General features: G+C 47.6%; 1 protein-coding gene across 1 annotated transcript in view; it reads right to left on the minus strand.

Moving 5' to 3' along the window:
• Nucleotides 1-21,069, minus strand: part of TRIP11 (thyroid hormone receptor interactor 11) — a 441,702-nt gene that overhangs the window by 234,213 nt on the left and 186,420 nt on the right. The window contains exons 6-8 of the mRNA XM_078660069.1: nt 19,124-19,289; nt 16,146-16,508; nt 5,273-5,313 (exon numbers count right to left, since the gene is read on the minus strand). Coding sequence (XP_078516195.1) covers nt 5,273-5,313; nt 16,146-16,508; nt 19,124-19,289 — 570 coding nt within the window. The remainder of the gene's footprint in view (nt 1-5,272; nt 5,314-16,145; nt 16,509-19,123; nt 19,290-21,069) is intronic.

A 21,069-nucleotide genomic window follows, 5' to 3' on the forward strand; every position in this document is an offset into this window, starting at 1 on the left:
TGCTGCGCAGTTGGTCTTGTCTTTCCCTAGTTTCGGCAGGACGATGACGTCAGCCTCTAGCATGTCACGCGGAATGGAGCCGGTGCCTTGGAAAGAGTTAAATAATCTAGTCAGCACCAGGGCTAGCAGATGGCAAAATGTTTTATAGAAGCCCGCCGAGAAGCTGTCCGGGCCTGGCGCCTTGAACAGCTTGAGGCGCGCTATTGCCGTGATTACCTCGTCCGTTCTTATCGGTGCATCAAGAGAACGCGCAGTCGTCTCGTTGAGGGCCGTGACCGTCGACGTCCGCAGATACGAGTCTGCCTCTCCTTTGTCCAGGCCAGGCTCCGCCGCGTATAACGATGCGTAAAATGCCCGAAACGTTTCAGCGATCTGCTCGTCTTCCTGTAGCTCTTGCCCGTTGCTATCCAGAAGGGACGAGATCTTTGAGCGGAGGACCTTAGCCTTGAGTCTACTGGCGAGCAAGCGGCCCGTTCTGTCTCCACCCACGTAATATGTATGACGCAATCGCAGCGCCACGTATTCCGCTCTGTCCAGGTCAAGGATCGCTAGCTGGACCCTTGCCGCTTTAAGCTTGCGCCATATTCTGGGGGCCCTTGTTCTGCTGTGGACCCGCTCCAGCTCAAGCACCTGGTCGGACAGCGTCTGTCGTTTGTCTCGGCGCTCCCGAGCTTCCGCTGCCGCTATCGCGATTAGTTCTCCACGCACTACCGCCTTCAAAGCCCCCCACAATGCTGTCAGAGGGATGTCTGCTGTGTCGTTTGTGTTTAAGTAATCAGTGATGCGCGTGGTGAGCTGTTGTGTGACCCCTTTGCTGTGTAAGAGAGTTTCCTTAAGGCGCCATCTACCCTTCTGTGCCTTGGTTCTAGGAACCCGTATGTGTAGTGGGAGTGCGTCATGGTCGGAGAGTGCTGCAGGGACGATTTCCGTGTCCGTGATCAGGGACGCCACCTCCGAGGACCCTAGGAAATAGTCCAAGCGTGCGTACGTGTGGTGTACATGTGAGTAGAAGGTGTATCCCGGGGTATTAGGGTGTGTCTTCCTCCAGAGGTCCACAAACCCTCGGCTCACTAACCATTGCTCCCCTTCCTTGGATATTGCACCCGTATTGCCATACCTCTGGCCTGACCTATCTTTCGCGGAGTCCATCACGAGGTTAATGTCGCCCCCCACTAGCGTTGAGTTAATGTTGTGGGCCAATGCGTCCGCCAGAGCCCCCGTGAGAAAGGATTCTTGTTTGGTGTTGGGCAAATAAATTGACCCGATGACTGCTGACCACCCCCTATTTGTATTTTATAAGCCAGGAGCCTCCCTTTTATGTCCGCGACTTTGTCTCCCATCTGTCCCCTGAAATGGCGCGCAAACAGAATGGCCACCCCTGCTTCCTTCTCTGCGGTGGAGGAATAATATTGTGTTGGGAATGCCCTGGAACGCATACGATGCCAGTCTTTGAGTAGCAGATGCGTTTCCTGCAGAAGGCATATCTCCGTCCTGGAGTTCTCTAGGAAGGATAAGACAGCCCTGCGTTTGATGGGGTTGTTGAGCCCCTTGACATTAAGGGAAATAATCTGCAGAGTGGGTTCAGTCGCGGGGAATTGTAGGTAGAGGTCTCCTCACCACTGGGCATTTCCGTCCAGACAACCAGTCCCGCGCTGCCTACGTTGCACCACACCGGAGCCCCCCTCCCCTTCAACCCGAAACCATCCCCCCGTCCCAACTCAACCCCCGACCCCCCCTTAGAACCCCCCGACGACAAACCCCCTTCCCCAACCCCAAAACAGTGAAAGGTCAATGTACCAGACCTGCCAGTCCATCGCAGGGCTGTGGTAACGTTACCTGGTGAATCGGTTCCAAGTGGCGGCCATCGTTGCCCCCCGCGCGTGCAGTGTAGATGAGTTTAGTGTCCCCCCTGGCTAGAACTTATTCAGAGGTCGACGTTTCCTTGGCCACCTCCCGAATGGCAGTGGCCCTTTCCTGTGAGATGACGTGGGCTTCGGGCTTCAATTGCAGTTTGAGTGTACGCCTGCGTCCGATTGTCTGCCATCCGTCCAAGGCTTGCCTTTGTGACTGGTGTTTGGGCGAGTGGTCTTCCGGTTGCTCTATCCCTAGAAGTGCGCAAGTGTCTTGAAGCAATCGCAAATGTTGCAGAGTTCCGTTCCATTTGAAAATCAACCTGAACGGGTGTCCCCACGAGTAAGAGATCTCTTCCCTAGGCAAAAAGTCTGTAGCTACTTTGAAGGATTTCCGTTTCTGGAGGGTTATGGCCGAGAGATCTTGATAGAGGGCCTCTGGGCAGTCGCGGAACCGTAGGGGTTGGTTCCGTCTCGCTTCCCTAAGGATCCTTTCCTTAAGAGGGAAGTCCGACAAAAAAGCTAGGATGTCCGGGGGGGGGGGGGGGGGGGGGGGAGAGCTTGTGAGCGCCTAAGTAGACCCACTCGGTGTGCTCTGTCAATCCTTATTTCAAAGTCTGATGTTTCCCCCAGAATGTCACGGAATAGAGCTTGTAAATAGCCAGCGACGTCGGCCCCCTCTTCCTTCAATGGGACCCCTCGGACCCGTATGTTGTTCCGATAGGATCGGTTCTCCAAGTCCTCCGCATGTGCCTGAAGATCCAGCTGCTGGTCCTTCAAACGGATGACCTCTTGTTGTAGTTGTTCTACCTCCTCGCTCCTGACTTGGTCCTTCTCTTCAATGGCCGCCACTCGTTCTCCAAGGCCGTCCACCTCCCGCCTGATCTCCCTGACCTCTCCCGCCACATCCTGTTGTAGTGTCCTGAAGTCATCTCTGAGCGAGTTGAATAAAGTTTCTAGGAAGGACTTAGTGATGGGAGCGTCCGCTCCGGAGGGACTAGGCTGTTGTTTCGCGGCTTCTGGCGAGGATGGCCCTTTGTCTGTCTTTGTTTGGCCCTTCGCCAGCATCTCTGGGAGCGTGCGGTCCCCTTTTTTGCGCTGGCCCGCCATGTTGCCACCAGCCCTGCTGCTGGCCTTCCTCTATCTGCCCCTTGGGGCCTGCTGGCGTCTGGGCCTGTCTTGTGGAGCGGTGGGTAGGCCTCTTGTCTTGTCCGTCCGATGGAGCTTTGTCGGGCGTGCGTCAGGGGACTGTCGCTCTGCTGGGGGCTTCAGTTGACGAGGGAAACTTGAGGCGTGCTGAAGTCAGTGAGCCTAGTGGCCCAGAGGCGGGAAGCGGTGGTGGTGGGCCCTGCAGCGCTGCTTCCTTGCTCCCTACGGTGACTGATGATGTGGGCCCTTCCCCCGTGAGGTCTTGGCCCAGCACGACCCTGTAGTGGCGGTTGGCGCTGTTCTCTGGGCCCCTTATGCCTGGTGCTCCTGGGAAGGCGGGAGGCGACCTGGCGGTGGGGACTGCGCAGTGTCTGAGGCCAGCACAACCCTGCAGTGTCGGTTGGTGCTGTTCTTTGAACCCTTTATGCCTGGTGCTCCTGGGTAGGCGGGAGGTGGCTTGGTGGTGTGGTCTGCGCAGTGTCTGGGGCCAGCACGACCCTGCAGTGGCGGTTGGTGCTGTTCTCTGGACCCCTTATGCCTGGTGCTCCTGGGTAGGCGGGAGGCAGCCTGGTGGTGTGGCCTGCGCAGTGTCAGAGAGTACTGACCCTTGTGGAACTCCTCTACTGACGGGGAGGGGGTCAGACTCAAAGTTGTTGATTTTTATTCTTTGTGAGCGGTTGTGAAAGAAGGAGGAGAACCATTTTAGTACCGTCCTTTTAATGCCTGCTCTCTCCTGGAGGACTTTGAGGAGCAGGGTGTGGTCAAATGTGTCAAACGCGGCCGATAGGTCAAGTAGGATGAGAAGGCTACATTGGTACGAGTCAAGTGACATGTGAAGATCGACTAGGACATTTAGGATTGCGGTCTCGGTGCTGACAATAATAGTTGCTGTGCCCATCAGCATTAAATGTTTTGTTTTGCACAAGAAGATTTTGGTCACTGACAGCACTGCAAATCTCAGTGTGAAACTCTGGTGGGTGGGGGGGACAGACCAAGAATCAGTGCATAAAGACCAATACATATTACGCCTCCAAAAGCTTGCAATTGTGTGTTATTTCCCCACCCCTGGATTTAGCGGGACCCCACTTAAGAAATTCTGGTGCGATGAAATAACAGTAATTAACCATGCTGCTTATATTCATGGCCACTCTGGCTTCTCCGCCAACCACATTCAGCATCCAGCTCCCAAATATACTTAAGTCGGACTTTGACACCACAGCTGTCTGGAAATAATTTAAAACGTGATTCTACAGAGGGGGCAGAACTACATTTACCCTTCAGATCATCCAAAGGCTGCATTCAACTCCATCAGAAAACTAGGTGAAAGTCGGTGAAGGAAAGCTCATACTTCCCAGGATGGCTTGTCTCACTTAAAAAGTGTAAGAAATGCAGTGTCAAAAAGGGTGTTTAATTTCACAGCTAGTATCGCTTGTGAATGTTACCAACATGTATTCTTTATCAGCACTTAAAATGGATACTCTCCCATGAAAAGTATCGACCCAATGCAGAGAAGTGCTGGCACCCGCCATTAGAATTGAAAGAAACACAGTCACTCATTTGAGTATGAAAGTACATGCCCATTTGTACTGTTCTTTGGGGGGGTTTTTAAACAAAAACTGCCCTACAATCACTAATCGAGTTCCTGTGCTCAGGTGCTAAGGACGTGTCCAGCACCTCATTGCACCCACCAGTGGGGGACACGCTGGCTCCCCCGTGGGCCCGTGATGTCACCTGCCCCCACTAGGAAAGGCAGCGGAATCGCTTCCACTGCCCCCAAACACAGCGAACTGATGACGTCAGCACGCACATAGAGAGCCGACATCATCCACAGGCACTGGGGAAGTGCTGGAAGCCATTTGCTTCCAGCGCATCAAGGGAGGAAGACCTGTTTTAAGTAAGTCCTTGCTCCTGAGAGGGATAATGAGAGCAGAGACACGGGGGAGAGGAAATATTTTTACCTGTCCCCCTGTGTCTCTCCAAAGTGCATTCCTGTTGCGGGCTTATGGGTGGGGCTGCGATCGTGCAACAGGAATGCACCACTAGACATCAGGGAAGTTGTTTTTTGGTTGTTTTTTTGTCTATAATACCCGTATTAAACGATTTTATCGGCTTGCATGGAAACACACATGGTTAACTGCTCTTTAAACTTAATTCCAATCCACACAGTAATAGAAAACACTAAAATGCGATCCACATAACTTTTTTATTTTGTTGTAAACACACGTTTAGGATATTTTTTGTGGTAGCACCATAGAGATGTTTGCTATTTTTACCTGAGTTAAACAGTTAAGTCTCTTTATTTCGTTTTCTGCATCTGCAAAACAATAAATGTACACGATCAAGTTTCGGCATATGGTTTTCTACATTGAATTATTCAAGTGCTTCAATTGTACATTGACCACATTTTCAAACTGAGAGTCTTTCAGTCTTTAACTGAGTCTGCACTTTTATTTACCCTTCTCAGTCACCTTATCAAATTGCGTTTATCAAATATGCAAAACAAAAAGATTCTCATTAATAAGCAATGAAGAAAACTGTTTCTTGCTGGAACAATAGTTTTGCCACTTGATTAGTGGAGTTACATTTTCACATACGACTATCAGAAATGAAATACATTCTCCTATGGCTTAAAACGATGTGTCATAACGTCCAACGATTTGGCTTTTGCGTAGAGTGGCATCTTTTGTACCTAATACATTAATGCATATGACGGTCAGCTATATTTTATGAGCTCTGGAACTCTCCAGTAAGGCTGCGTTGTAAGTGAAAAAATGAAGCAAAGATTATTGATAAAGGTGCCTTGCTCATTTCACATCATGAAACGATGATTGAGCCACAAACTGCATATAAATTAACGAGCAGCATTATCATATGTTGCCTGTGAGGTGGATGGGAGGCTAAAGCTGTCAAATCTGTGAGCAAATTCTCGTCTGACCTGTTCATGTGTCCTTGTATCTATAACAAAACAGCAATGTCTTGTGTTGTAGACATGACCAGAATTCCAAGCTGCTGCCTCGCATGTGTGCTGCTGTAGTACATTTCACAGAAACGCTGGTGTGGCACTTTGACTTTTGACTGTGTTGAGTGTGCGCTGGCATAATCAGCAACTAAGGCAGTACTTCTTCATAACAGAAATGTATTAAATGCGCTAACCCTACATCGTTAATATGTATTCAAGGAAAAAGGTGATGGTCTTGGAAAGTACTGGCCTGCCTTCCATTTACGCAGTCGCAGGCCATCAAGCATTCTTTATTTGCCAGTCCAATCTGAAATTGTTCTTTTGTACCGACTACTAGCTATGTAGGCCACTCGTGTTCGAAATTCTTCCCAGGCGAAATTGATACTGATTTGCATAATTAACAATTACATGGCTTTCAAATGAGGCTGCTTATTGAAAGTTTTTAATTTAAGCTGAGCTCTTGTCAATAAATGAATCCCTTTTTCCAGTTACCAGCAGGAGTACAACGACAATTAGTAATAATTGGACAGCACACTCAAATAAATAAGAACATTAGTTACTTACCTGTAATTGCAGTTCATTCCTGGTTGAAGTGTGAGTCCCACACTACCACAGTAAAGCAGTATGTAATAGTATTAAAGGCTATAATGGCAATGCAAAGTCACTTTAATAGCCTATCCATGTACTTTTTTTTTAAAAAGGACCAAACTTGAAGCACAAGTTGCTTACCTTCGGTAACGATATATCAGTAAGAAACATTAGTAGTGATAGATTCCTGAGCATAGAATTACACGCAGGCGTCAGATTGGATCCGGAAAGTTTTTCGTCAGCAGTACCCCTGCGCGTTGGTAGGCGTCGTCGAGCGGCCCTGCGTGCGTCGTTGTATCGTGAGGACGTCGAAGCTCCTTAGACGCGCCCACGCGGGCTGACGTCAGTTCTGTACACAACTTTCCGTACCAGGAACGCAGAGCCATGCAAGATACTGACGACTGGTGCCATGAAACTAGGGCTCTGAAAGGGATGACCTTAACCCTATAAATCAGTTCGCAGAATGGGGAGGATGGGTGGGGCGGTAAGGAATCTATCACTACTAATGTTTCTTACAGATTTAACGTTACCGAAAGTAAGTAACTTGTGCATCTGAAAGAAACACCTAGTGATAGATTCCTTACCTTAGAATAGATACCCCAGCAATACCAACCCCGGTGGTGGGTTTGCGAACCAAGGTCACATGACAAACGGCCAAAGAAGCTGTCTCTCCAGACTTGGTTGTCCAGGCAGTAGTGCTTGGTAAACGTGTGCAGCGAGGCAGACGTAGCAGCCTGACAAATGTCCTGCAAGGGAACGCCGCGTCCCAGAGCAGTAGTGGCTGTCGTTGCACTGGTAGAATGGGCACGCAGCCCCACCGGAGGCTCTTTTTTAGCCAAGGAATAACAAGCCTTTATGCACAGAACGACCCACCGAGAAATGCTGCGTTTGTGCACAGCCCGGCCTTTCTTTGCGCCCACGTAGCCAACAAAGCGTTGGTCATCCACCCGGAACTATGTGTGCGGCTCAGATAGAAAGAGAGTGCACGTTTAGGGTCCAGACGATGGAGCCTCTCTTCCTTTTTAGAAGGATGTGGAGGCGGAAAGAAGGTGGGCAAAGTGATGTTCTGTCCGATGTGAAAGGCAGTGACAACCTTTGGCAAAAAGGAAGGACGAATTCTCAGAATAACTTTGTCCGGATGGACAGAAAGGAAAGGAGGTTTCGAAGAAAGAGCCTGGAGCTCACTCACTCTTCTGGGAGAGGTGATGGAAACCAAGAAAGCAGTCTTTAGAGTTAGAAGACAAAGAGGGCAATTATGAAGTGGCTCAAGGGGAGCGCACATCAGAAAGGTAAGAACTAGATTCAAGTCCCACTGAGGCATCACGAACGGAACTGGAGGAAACATGTGCGTGATGCCTTTCAAGAATCTATTTACCACCGGGGACATGAAAAGGGAAGGCTGATCTGGGAGCCTCAGGAAGGCGGAAATGGCAGAGAGATAACCCTTGATAGTGACCAGAGCAGAGCCCTGCTGGGCCAAAGAAAGAAGAAAAAGAAGGACCTCTGAAAGAGGGGCAGAAAGGGGATCCACAGCCTTTGCTGTGCACCATGCCACAAACCTATTCCACCTACAGGCGTATACCATTTTTGTGAAGGAACGCCTGGCTGCTAAGAATACATTACAAACTTCGGGAGGCAGGTCAAAGGACGTCAACTTCTGCCACTCAATCTCCAAGCAAGGAGGTGGAGGCTGGACAGGTTCGGGTGGAGGACCGCCCCCTGCTGCTGTGACACACAATCCTTCCGAAGAGGCAGACGGATTGGAGGATCGATGCTCATACGGAGTAGCTCGGGATACCATACTCTTCAAGTCCAGTCCAGAGCCACAAGAATAACTTGGGCCCGGTTGCGCCTGATCTTCTTCAGCACTCTGGGCAGAAGTAGTATAGACGGAAAGGCGTAGAACAGACCGCAACTCCACTCGCGACGAAAAGCGTCGCCGAGCGAGTGCCGCCTTGGAAATTCCAACGCGCAGAACTGATGACACTGCGCGTTCTATTCGGTGGCGAACAGATCTAATCAAGGCTCTCCCCACTGCTGAAAGAGACATTGCACCATGTCCGAGTTCAGATGCCATTCGTGATCCATCATGCACCGACGGCTGAGTTCGTCCGCCCTGCTGTTCAGAGAACCTGCCAGGTGTTGAACCACCAGGGACATGCCCTGATGTTCCAGCACCAGAGACGCAGAGCCTCTTGGCATAGGGTCCACGACCCCACCCCGCCCTGTTTGTTGCAGTACCACATGGCGGTGGTGTTGTCTGTGAACACCTGCACTACACTTCCCCGGACAGAGGGAAGGAATGCCTTCAGTGCTAGATGGATTGCCCGAAGGTCCAACAGGTTCATGTGAAGCTGGGACTCCGATGGAGACCAGAGGCCTCTGATCTCCACCTCCCCCATGTGACCGCCCCGTCCCAGAAGCGACGCGTCCATCACAACTGTATGCTCAGGTTGGGGAAGGGAGAGGAATCTGCCATTGACCCAATCGCGATTCGTGAACTACCACTGCGATTGCCATGCAGTGCCCGCCGAGTTCTGGACGTGATCGGACAGGTTGCCCTGACGCTGTGCCCACTGAAACTTCAGGTCCCACTGCAGAGCCCGCATATGCCATCTGGCATGATCCACCAGCAGGATGCAGGAGGCCATCAAGCCCAGCAGCCAAAGGGTCATCCTGACCGAAACCCGGGACAGGGGCTGAAAGATCGGAATCATAACCTGAATGTCCTGGACTACCTGTTCAGGAGGATAAACAGAAAACCGCGCTGAGTCAAGAACCACTCCGATGAAAAGGAGCTTCTGCGAGGGAATCAGTTGCGACTTCGGCACGTTGATGGAGAACCCAAGCAAATGCAGGAGGTCGGCCGTAGTCTGGAGGTGGGAGACAACCGACAGGGGCGAGCCCGCCTTCAACAACCAGTCGTCAGGATAGGGGAAGACTGAAACCCCTGATGTGCGCAGATGAGCTGCGACCACCGCCATCACTTTTTTGAACACCCGAGGGGTGCTGGTAAGGCCAAAGGGGAGCACGGTGAACTGAAAATGCTTGTGGCCTACCATAAATCGCAGGTAGCGTCTGTAGGCAGGCAGGACGGGGATATGGAAATAGGCGGTCTGCAAGTCCAACGCCACCATCCAGTCTTGCAGGTCGAGGGCAGACAAGACCTGAGCCAGCGTGAGCACCTTGAACTTCTTCAGGAGGAAGCGGTTGATGTTCCGAAGGTCTAAAATAGGATGCAGGCCCTTGTCCTTCTCTGGAACCAGAAAGTAGTGGGAACAACCACGACCTAATTCTGGCGTCGGAACGCGTTCGTTGGCCCCCTTGGCCAAGAGGGCCGCAACTTTCTGCTGGGGAAGCGCCAAATGATCCCCCGACATGCGGTGGTACTGAGATGGCATGGCTGGAGGGTTTGCCTCAAAGGGGAGGGAGTAGCCCCTTCGTACAATTTGCAGCAACCACTTGTCCGAAGTGATGTTGCGCCAGTGGTGGAGATGATGGCGTATTCGTCCACCCAATGGCGTCTGATGGGCCTGAAAGGTCGGACTAGGAAGGCTTTGAAGTGAATGCTGCAGGGTTGGAAGTCCGAAGTGATGTTGCGCCAGTGGTGGAGATGATGGCGTATTCGTCCACCCAATGGCGTCTGATGGGCCTGAAAGGTCTGACTAGGAAGGCTTTGAAGTGAATGCTGCAGGGTTGGAAGTGGACTGGCCCGCCCGCTGGCCCCCTGAACCGCCTCGACGGTTCTCATGTCCGCGGCCACACTGAGGTTGTTGCTGCTATGGCCTGCGGCTTTGCGAACGATGTGGGGCGCCCCTCCCGTGGCCACGAAAGTAGTGAAAAGCAGGAGGCAGAGTTGGCCGTGGCTGGAGAGTCCTTGAAGCGCTCCAACGCACTGTTTGCCTTGGTGCCAAAAAGGCGAATGCCATCAAAGGGTATGTCCATCAAGGTGTTCTGGGCATCCCCTGAGAAGCCAGTTGGCCTTAACCAGGAATGGCACCGAAATGCCACCATCGTGGAAATCGACCTGCCCAGTGAGTCGGCGGTATCCAGCCCACAACGTATGGTGAACTTTGCTGCATCTCTCCCGGCCGCAATCGCTTGGTAGAGAACTGCCTGGACCTCCACCAGGCAGTTGGGCAGCACCTGCGCAACCGTGTCTCACAGAGAGCGGGTATGACGGCCCAAGAGGCATGGGGTGTTCACCGACCGCAGCCCTAAGCTGGCAGATGAAAACAGTTCCTTGCCAAACTGATCCAGCTTCTTCGATTCCATATCCGGAGGTGCGGTAGGGAACGCGCTTTGGGAAGCTGAGGCTTGGACCACCAAGCTCTCGGGGTGGGATGTGGGGGACGGAAGAGGGAGTCGCCCGGAGCCGGGCGATGGCGTCGGGCCACATTCCTATCCACTGCTTCTTGAAACGGCAGCAAGGGCTCTGAAGAGGTAGCCGCCGGTTGGAGCACTTCTGTCAGGAGGTTAGTCCTGACGGCCACCGTAGGGAGTTCGAGGTGGAGAGCTTCGGCTGCTCTACACAACACCACTGCGTAACTGGCTCCCTTCGACGACAGGGAATGATTCAAGCATGTGAATCTATGAAATATCCAATACTGGACACCAGCGGTTATTAAGTGACAATGCCTCAGTGAAGTTAAGGGAGTTCTAATCTCTGTGAGAGTTGCATATTAAATATGAAATTCAGTATCATAGGCGCTGGAAGTAGGGGTGATATGGATGCTGCAGCACCCCAAAAAATAACCATGACGGAATTCAAAAGGTGAATAACCAATAAAGATATCTTTAAATTGAGTTTTTATCTGGTAACATTTGCAGTGCTTCAAAGAAATAGGTCAAATGTCACGCAATATCTTCTGGCAAACGGCTGTCTATTTTATTAACCATCTCGATTCATTCTTCTGCCCTCAATTGGCAGGAGCCTCTTAAGGCAGTAAAATATTTTTTTGGTGCCAGTATTTAGGTGCTAATAATCCAACTTCAATCCCACATGCCCCAAGGGCTTAGCTCTCAATAGTCCAGTAAATAAAGTGGCAACGGGAGTCTAAGGGCCCTCTGCCCTCCAGTTATGGCTATATTCGAACATCTTAACAAGTGATAAAGAGACCATTCTGATTGCTTGCATGAGGGCCCCTAACTCTCCTATGCCACTGTGTCGCCCACCAGAGTTTGGAGGTATTTTGGAGGCAGCATAACACCAATAGACTGTGTAGAGAAGCAAGGATTCTGTCAAATACTCCTAAAAAGGTCCCAGGCACGCGCTCTCGCTGATACCCTGTGTGGAAATGGTGTGGCGCAGCGGCCAGGGTGCTTGACTCTGGACCACAGGGTTCACGGTTTGATCCCTGGCTCCGGCGGCAGGTTAGCCCATGGAGGTAGCTGTGCACTTTACAAATGCTGGCATTTACATTTAACACTCTCAACTCACCTTCGCCTCTGTTAAAGCAAAGCACTGCATCAAACACATCAGTACTCCTCAGTCAGAAGCCTCTTCAATAACATAAAGACTCTAATGTGCGATCAAATCTCAAGCTAAAAAACAAAGACACATTTTATTGTAGAATGACGAGGCTATGAAAGCCTTCAATTTGCATCAGGTTACTGGGTGCTATTTTTGGACTATATTGTTGGACGGATTTTAGACACAGCATGTCCTAAATAGGAAGTCCATTTAACATGGAGGTTGTGGTTTACTTTCTCTGACTACAAAATGAGATGATTCTGCAAAGTGAAGTGTGAAAGAGGTAGTTTAAAGGGAAAGGCTGTAGGACGTCACTTTTTTCTAACATTTAAATATAGTGCACAATGAACTGCACAAATGTTTCAGAATATATCAGCAGTTCGGAAATCACAAACCAAGGACACTTTTTTTGTAATCCTGTAGTGTAATGAAAGCAAATATTTTAATAGAACCAAAACAAATCACGCCATACTCATTTCCTGAAACTTGATTTCCACACAATATCATTTGTGCACTTTTTAATAGTTAAAGCTGTATGTCTGAGCAAATGAAGTGGCCATAGAAAACATGCTCTCTGTAAATGACAGTTGTAGAAAAGTGCCCCTTTTTGCATGTTTACCCTCCACTTTCTACCTGATATTTGATGCACTTTGACTGAATGTGCACTGGGACCCTGCTAATCAGGTTCCCAGTGCCTGTGTTTTTTCCCAAAACTGTACCTTTGTTTCCACAATTGGCATACCTCTGACACACATAGAAGTCCCTCGTAAAAGGTATCAGTGGTACCAAGGGCAGTGTGATTAGAGAGGGTCTCTAAGGGCTGCAGCATGTATTGTGCCACCCTCAGAGACACCCAATTTAACAAATATACACTGCCATTGCAGACTATGTGTTGTGGTGCAGACAAACCTAAGAGTCAACATGACACACATCCCTGTGGGCCACAAACAGTGCCTGAGGCATAGGTAAGTCACCCCTCTAGCAGGCCTCCCAGCCCTAAGGCAGGGTGCACAATACAAAAATTAAGGCATATCTGCATGAGCAGATATGCCCCTACAATATTGGGCACCATTTCCCAATATTGTAAGTGCAAGTGAAGCCATAGAGAGTACATGGGCTGGGAGTGTCATTACGGACTCTACAGCTCCATGATGGCTTTACTGAATGCTAAGAAGTTTGGTATCAAACTTCTCAGTATAATAAATCTGAACTGATGCCAGTGTTGGATTTATTGCAAAATGCACTAAAAGAGCTTCTTATAGATACCCCCTTAAGAACAGCCAATACCCGCACAGACATGTTTCACACCCCCAGAGGTGGGAGCTCTTGTGTGTCAGGGACAAAGGCTGCATGGGGTGGAGGTGCTTCACACCTATCCCCTAGCAGGAATAGCATTCAGGGCAGAGCCTCACAGGCTTCCTGCCCTTTGATATGTTAGCTAGGGCCTTTCAGCTAGTGGAGATAACTATCCCCCTGACCAAGTCCGACTTTTGGCGGAAAGGTCGGCAGGAAAATTAGTAGTCAGGAGAAGTGTGTCCCCTCTCTGCCAGGACCACCTCTACGGTGCCCTGCACCGAGGTAACCCCTCCTTATAAATTTCTACAAAGGTAGGGGACATTCAAATGGTGTAGTTACCCTACAGGCAAGCAGCCCATTGGCTGTCATCTACCAATACCTGTAATGCTCCTAAATCAGTATTTAGGGACACCCCTGAACCTTGATCCTCAGATTCCTGCAACCTACGAAGAAGGAAGATAAAGAACACACCCTGCAGCAAAGCTTGAAGATGATGACTGACTTGGACACAGCCCTACCGGCCTGTCTCCAGCTTCAAGAGCCTGTGAAGAAGACGATGCCTGTCCAGTGGCTTCCAGAAACCCAAGGAAGACTGCCACTCTTCAACAAAGACCAGATCTCCCGAGGACAGCGGTCCTATCCATAAGAATCCTACTACAAGGACTCCAGATCCAGCTGGAACAGCAATTCCTGCCTAGTCTGCACCTGACGCCCACTGCTCGAGTCCGAGTGGCTCACCTGTCAAGTAAAGTCTCCCCAGCGATCCTGACCTTGACTCCATCAGTGGCTGACCTCTCCTGGACTCCACAAAGACACCAGCAGCCTCTTCACCAAGGGTCCCCCTGACAGCAACAGGCTCTAGTAAAGAGAATCCTAAAGGCACCCCATAATCCTCAGCTCGTGGACTTTAGGTAGCCCAGCAGATGGTGCCCAGGCCTTCTCCGACATCTCAACTTTGCTGCCCAGCTGGTTGTCACCTTCAAGTCTCCTGGTCTGAGCCTACAGTCTCCTTGTGCGACCGAGATCCCCATTTACGTGCAGTGGGCCCCCACCGCTGATTTGCACCCTGCACCTGGCCGCCCCTATGCCGCTGGTGGTGTATGACTGATGCTGCTTTGTGGCCTTCCCTGTGCTTGATTTAACCCACTGGGACCTGTAGCCGGAAACCGCGGGTATTTACCTGCAAACTGTGCCTTTTATGGGTGCCCCCAGGCACCATTGACTAACATTGTGCCTAGTGACCTCTGCACCAGCCCGCACCAGTGCCGCTGGTGATACAGTACCTACAGTGATCTCAACCTTGCCCAGTGTTGGACCAAACCCATGAAGACTGGATTTGTAAGTTGAGTACTTACCTCTAACTGCATATAACTGTTTTCCTTCCACAGGATTGCATTGGATTTCTGCCTATTGCACTAAATATCTATCTCCTACATTTGCTAAGTTTGCTACTGTTTGATTGACATTGCCAAATTGTTTTCAATACTCCTGTAAAGTACTTCTAGGCCTTTACAACACGATACCAATTGCATATGAAAAGTATTGCTATTTTTTAAACTGTTATTTACCTGCAGCGGAGTTCCTCTTGGTTCTATAATTAAATAATGGAGTAATAACTTTTGATACAAATCAATTGGTCTTAGATTCAGTCTTTGAGAGTGTGTTTAATCATTTCATTGCCCGAGTGTGCACAACAAATGCTTAATACCTCCCTGTGACAAGCCTAACTGCTCGACCACACTATCACAAATAGAGCTTTTAGTATTATCTAATTAAGCCTCTGTAAGCCTCTGAGGATCCACTAGACTCCGTGCACACTATACCTCACTTTGGTATAGTATCTACAGAGATTGCTTCCTACAACAGTGCACTACCACACCATGCTTTAGTAATATATTTGCAACAGTGTTCTCCCAAAAACCCCACCAGCTACATACAACACCCGTACCATTGACCTGTTGAATACATTTGCTACACTTGTTCTTAGTGTGACAGTTGGATTTTTTCCCAATCCCTAGGTCTTCAGTGATGTAAAAATGAATGCAGCCCCCCCACTCTGAAAATTGTTTCCTCCTCGCTGAATACAGGTGTTTATTTGTACTGTGGCAAATCGTTCAGATTAACAGGATCGTAAAGCAATATCAAAGAGTTATGCTGGAAGAATCTAACAGATTATGGAATAGGCAGCCATTCTAGTTTTAATACAAACAAAAATGTATTTTGTCCAGAACAATGTTTAAGGGAAACAGCGGTTTATCCAAGAGACTGGGCCACAAAAATAAATTGCATCTACGCCTGTTTGGGAGTTCTTCAACTGCACTTCACCAAATAATATGCTTCCACGGTTCAACCCAACAACTAATTTAAATTTTATCTCAAAAGGACAGGGAATCAGGCTCACTGTGTCAAAAAGCTGTCAATGAGTGAAACATCCATACCACAAGAACTACTTAAACTCTAAAAGTAATACCAGTTCAGGGAGTGGCACGTTCAATGGTTTCATTTCAGTGTGGATATTTGTAGGGCTTGTTGTGCAATACTGCAAACACTGTTGTGAACTAAGCCCAAATGTACTTTAATGGGTTGTCACAGTCATGCATGATAGTGCACTAGAGTCTGGAATGCTCACCCAGAACACATACAGAGAAGGAAAAGTCTCACAGAACTCAGGTCAACTTTAATGTTTTAGGTCCAATTATCCATATATCTCATCGCCTACAGACAGCATGCTGTAAAGTGTGTTTACCAAGTGTTTTCATTTTATTTTACGAAGAAAAGTACATTTAATGTCACACACAAGAAGATGTATTTAATCTAAAAGACTGCTTACCAGACAGTGCTTGCCGTAAATTAAGCACCTCCTCCTCTGTAGCTGATGTAAGTAGATATGTTGCTTGTTCCTTTACCAAATCTTCCCTTTCCACAGCAGATCGTTTTAGTTCACTTAACTCTGGTTTAAACCGTTCATACTCGTTAGTTAATCGGATTAATTCCAGCGCTGCAGATTCCTTCTCTTTCAACAACAAGTCCTTATCATATTCTGAAGATAACAGCTGGTCCTTAATCTCCCTTACTTGGTCTTCAAGTTCCTTGATCTTCTCAGATTGAGCAGATTTTTCACTTTCTGGGCTCTGAAGGTTCTTTTGCAGCTCAAGAACATTGGACTGTTCACCGGCACCAACAGATGTGGTTCCTAAAACAAATAAAAGCAAAAGATGATGGGACAAAATGTATATTGCAACATGGGACAAAATGTATATTGCAACAAGTGCCAAGGCCTTAATCAAATGATGGCAAGTAGGCTCCAAAATTGTAAATACCAATATGTTGAACTGGTTGAGAGTACATTTAAATCCCTTTTAGAAAATGTCAAAGTCTTACCAATATTATTATAAAGATAACTCATTTGTCATCATCATTGCTAATCTATATATGAAAAGCAGCTCCTAAAACCCACATACAACCCAACGTGTCAATATAGCAAACAGCTTCAAGCCCAGCATTGTTAAATAAACATTTGGACTGCGGCTCTGAAGGCTTAGATAAACATCAAGTGCCGGTAGAAAACGTAACTTTTATTACTCTAAGTCCTTGTTTTCAGCTGAACTGGTTGGGAAATGCTTGGGTCAGAGGAAGAACTGGGAAAAGGTCTTTAAACGAATGCTGTAACTTTTTCAGGAGAGCCAACGCAAATGTTCTTTGGAGCTCCCTAGTGAGGTTCCCTACTTATGTGTCACCAACAGTCAAAGTTCACTTTCTTGTTTATAGGTCTCGCCTAGCGAATGGAGCACATGCGCTGGTTCGCCTTGGTGAGACTATTGTTGTGGCTTTTGATAGCGAAGTGAGACAAACCATGTGCGTGCACGGACAGCCGATGTGCACATGCATGGCGTCTCCTCTTAGCTTTCAGTTCATGTGCGCGGGCACCGCACGGCGTCTCATTTGCTCGCGGGCTTGTTTTTACAACCGTGAGCTCGGCGGCGATTTTACGAAGCTGGCTTTTTTATTGTTGGCTTACTAAAAAAAATCCTGTCTTTCTGAAGCCTGCATGTTACACACAACTACAACTCGATCCCGGCTTTTGTCTACCCTCCTTATTCATTTGTTTTAATTCTTTTGTGGCAATCACTTAGGCGCCTGGTTGCGCTATGTAAATGCTGCAATACACTACGATACACACTGAACATGTTTCCTGAAGGGCACTTTGCAGGGCTGAATCTGCCTATGTTAAATCTCAGAGGGCAGGTGTCGGCATATGAGTAATCAAACCAAACATCCATTGCCGGTTATCAGACAATGCAGTCCATTGTGAGGACCGAGGGCATGTGGGTGGGCACAAGCCCCTCCCACCTCGGTAGGACGCAGTCCCTGTGAGGCCAAATTGTGGCTTAGAGACCTGCGTATATAAACTGACATCACTGCACTTTGGAAAGACTCGAAGCTGGGCGGACCCTCAGGCGCGGGGTGCAAGGAGCTCCAAGAAGTGTGCATAGTCTCCGGGGTGTTCCTCTGGTTTGACCTGTGGCCTTTGGACCGACTAAACAGTGCTGCATAAGGCTCCGGCTGTGGGTGTTGTCAAAGGGGCTTTATGGAGGAACGCTAACCCATTTCTCCCAAATGATGTTGAAGTGCACAGTACTTTCAATATTATCCTCTGTTTCCCTGGGATCCGGTGCAGTTGTTTCAGAGCCTGGTGTTATCTGGTGGGAGTTCGTCTGATTATGATGTGTGATTTGTCAGGGGAAACATTCACTTGGCATAGCACCAAGGGATCTACTCATTGCTTGTCAGGAAAATCTGACATAGTCTTTGGTCTTGAGTCACTGGCAGGCAGATTCCTTGTCCCCACCCATTTCTGCGTGGATGACAGGCACTGTAAAGAACAAGCATTTGCAATGCAATAGGTCTCGCAGTTATGCGAGTTTCAGCTATTGGCATTGTAAATAACAATGCCTATTATTTATGTTTTTAAAACAAAAATAAAAGGCATTATTATTTGCAATGTCAATAGCTCAAACTTGCGTAAATGCAAGACCTATTGCATTGCAAATGCTTGTTTTGTTATGCTACAGGCAAGATCGCACCATGGCATACTCTCAGGCTGGCTGGAATGGAGTTGTGAAGAATGGAAAGCAAAAAATAACAGGACTAAAATAACGATAAGGGACATTTTCCTTATTTGGCTGTCCTGCTTTCCCTTCCCATATAAGTGGATGGGGATCTGTCTTTACAGCTTAAGAATGATTGAAGATGCTTCAAACAAAAAATGGCGACTCGATCCCGGACAGAAAGCTGCATTTTTCTTTGAAAACACTTATCGACTAAGTAAAACTTGCAAAAGAATAGCCTGTGTACCATTACAAGTGTCTGCTTTAGGTATAAGCCTTTGGGAGGCCGCATAGGTTGCATGTTTAAACTTCCCTAATTTTGTATGACTCTGGTACAGACTGGCCCTTCCACATGTCTATAGTGCCTCTTGCTGCTATGTTGCCTGGAGTTAGTCCACTGCAGGAACTGAAAACATACTGTATACCTACAGGAGACTGCTCCCTCCAACTGCTTAACTAAACAACCATGCGTTGACATTTATTGTGTCCATTTCTTGCCCTTTGGTACCCTTTTTACTACAATGACTTATATATTGTATTCCTGGTATATTTTCTAGCCCAAGCTTACACATTTTAATTTAATTAAACTTCCCAGAAGTGACAACACAACTTTGAGGATTAGATAACAAGATGGAACTATTCACAAAGGACAGAAAGCATAAGAAACATACAACTGGGACAAGAGCTCTCAGCCCAGTACCTTGCTGTAGCTGTTCTTCCAATTCCTCAATTCGATCCTCGTATTCACGTAACTCCTCACGGTGCCTGCGAGTAATTTCAGACAGCTTCTGTCGATGATCATCCTGCAATACTGAAACCTCGTGTTGATGCTCATCTATTTCATGACTTAATTTCTTTTCTAGCTCCTAGAACATTCAAATGTTATTCAAACACACAAAGAATCATAGTTTTGATTTTTCAGAGAAGTAAGAAAAACGGCTGACATTAAAAGAGAAACAGAAAAAAAATTCTAAAGTCAACTTTTTTCTAGGCATTATGAATCATAAACATAAACGAAACTGCAGGCAATAGGTGCTTTGCAAAATGGTGGTTTGGGAACACTGCAAACCCAGGAATGAATTATTATCATTGTTATCCATTTATTGGCAAAGTTAAAACAAGTTATTTACAACAGTGAAATATGTATTTCTGGAGGCTTTAGTCGTAGAGAACTACGCCAAGCAATTCTAAAGAAGCATCTATCAAAGCAGAGAAAATAATCTGGAATTCATATTCCATTTTCAGCCAAGACCCGGCCCACACACATCCCCACCTGCCCATTCAGCTTTCCAGCTTCATGATCCTTCTATTTCAGGCTAACAGAGGTGCAACTCAACAGACCAAATGAAGGAGAACTCGAGTGACCAAGAAAAGATGTCAGGCTTAAAAGAAGGGAAGAGGTTTATTAGTGTGCAATGCTTTACAAGTAAACCTTCTTACTTAGTCACATTATCCCATACCCCCACACACTTGCTTTAACATGGGAATATTCGGAGGTATAACTAAAGCTGCAGAAAGGCTGGTAGGAGTGAGACTCTAAGACAGGTCTGTATGGGCTGGATCATAATCACGGTCCTGCATGGTACATGTGTGTTACTTCGAAATCCAGTCGGAGTCAGATAAAGTGAATGCTCACAATCCAATGAGCCTGAGAATAAGTTTGAGCTTCCTATCACATCAATGACTTGAATCTGATGCATTTCTTTGTTTCTCGAAGTTAAGGACGTTTCCTTGACACAGGGAACCAACATAAACTCTCATGCACCACCTGCTTGTCAAGGATCCATCTGTGAAGATGATCGTTATATCAGCCTGTTCATGTTTTTTTTTGTAGCCTTGCCACATGGGCAACTTAGAGAAACAGGTTTTAGCCTTCTCAAAGAGTCCCATCCATAGCCAATATGCATAGGGGTTGAAAACTTATAAGGCATTTACATAAGGCACGGCTGTAGTGTTTTTGGTAAATAAGCATTGTTTTCATGATACATGGCTGTAATCTTTGGGGTGAAAAAGCCTGTTGTCATGAGTCTTGGTCATAAAAGTTGCAGAACACTGACACAATTGCTTTGTCGATTCCGTGTCCACAAATATACACTTGATGTTGATCTAGTATTGTTTCTCATACCACATGTCATTCATAGATCAGGAACACTTCCTGATAGGAATGTCTCAATTTGTATCTGATTATTCACAAATATACTATGGCCAAACAAGAGGTATTAAATCTGGCTTTCATGGACCTGAGCACCGCTTTCCATAGCGTAAATTGAGACAAACTATGGAACATTATGGAGCGCTTTGGGGTGTAATTGAATGAAGTTTCTCTTTTATGCGACCTTAATTTTAATATGTCTGCTGCTGTTCGATTTGGGATGTAGGGGGTATGTACTGATCACCTTAATTTGAAGCGGGTATTCGACATGGCTGCATATTGGCTCTGGTTTTTTTCACCCTCGATATTTATCATTTAGAGGAGGCATTAACCAAGAGTGGTACCGGCACGCTGCAGATTGGCAATCGGTCAATCCCGGTCCTGCTCCAAGCATAAGATGGTGTAGTTATTGTTAGAACTGCTTTGGGGCTGGATCGTCTACTTGTTGTTTTGTTTCCTTTATGTAAATCCTTGACTTAAGGACTAACATTTCC

The sequence above is a fragment of the Lissotriton helveticus genome, chromosome 9 (assembly GCF_964261635.1).
Source record: "Lissotriton helveticus chromosome 9, aLisHel1.1, whole genome shotgun sequence".
NCBI classification, from domain to species: domain Eukaryota; kingdom Metazoa; phylum Chordata; class Amphibia; order Caudata; family Salamandridae; genus Lissotriton; species Lissotriton helveticus.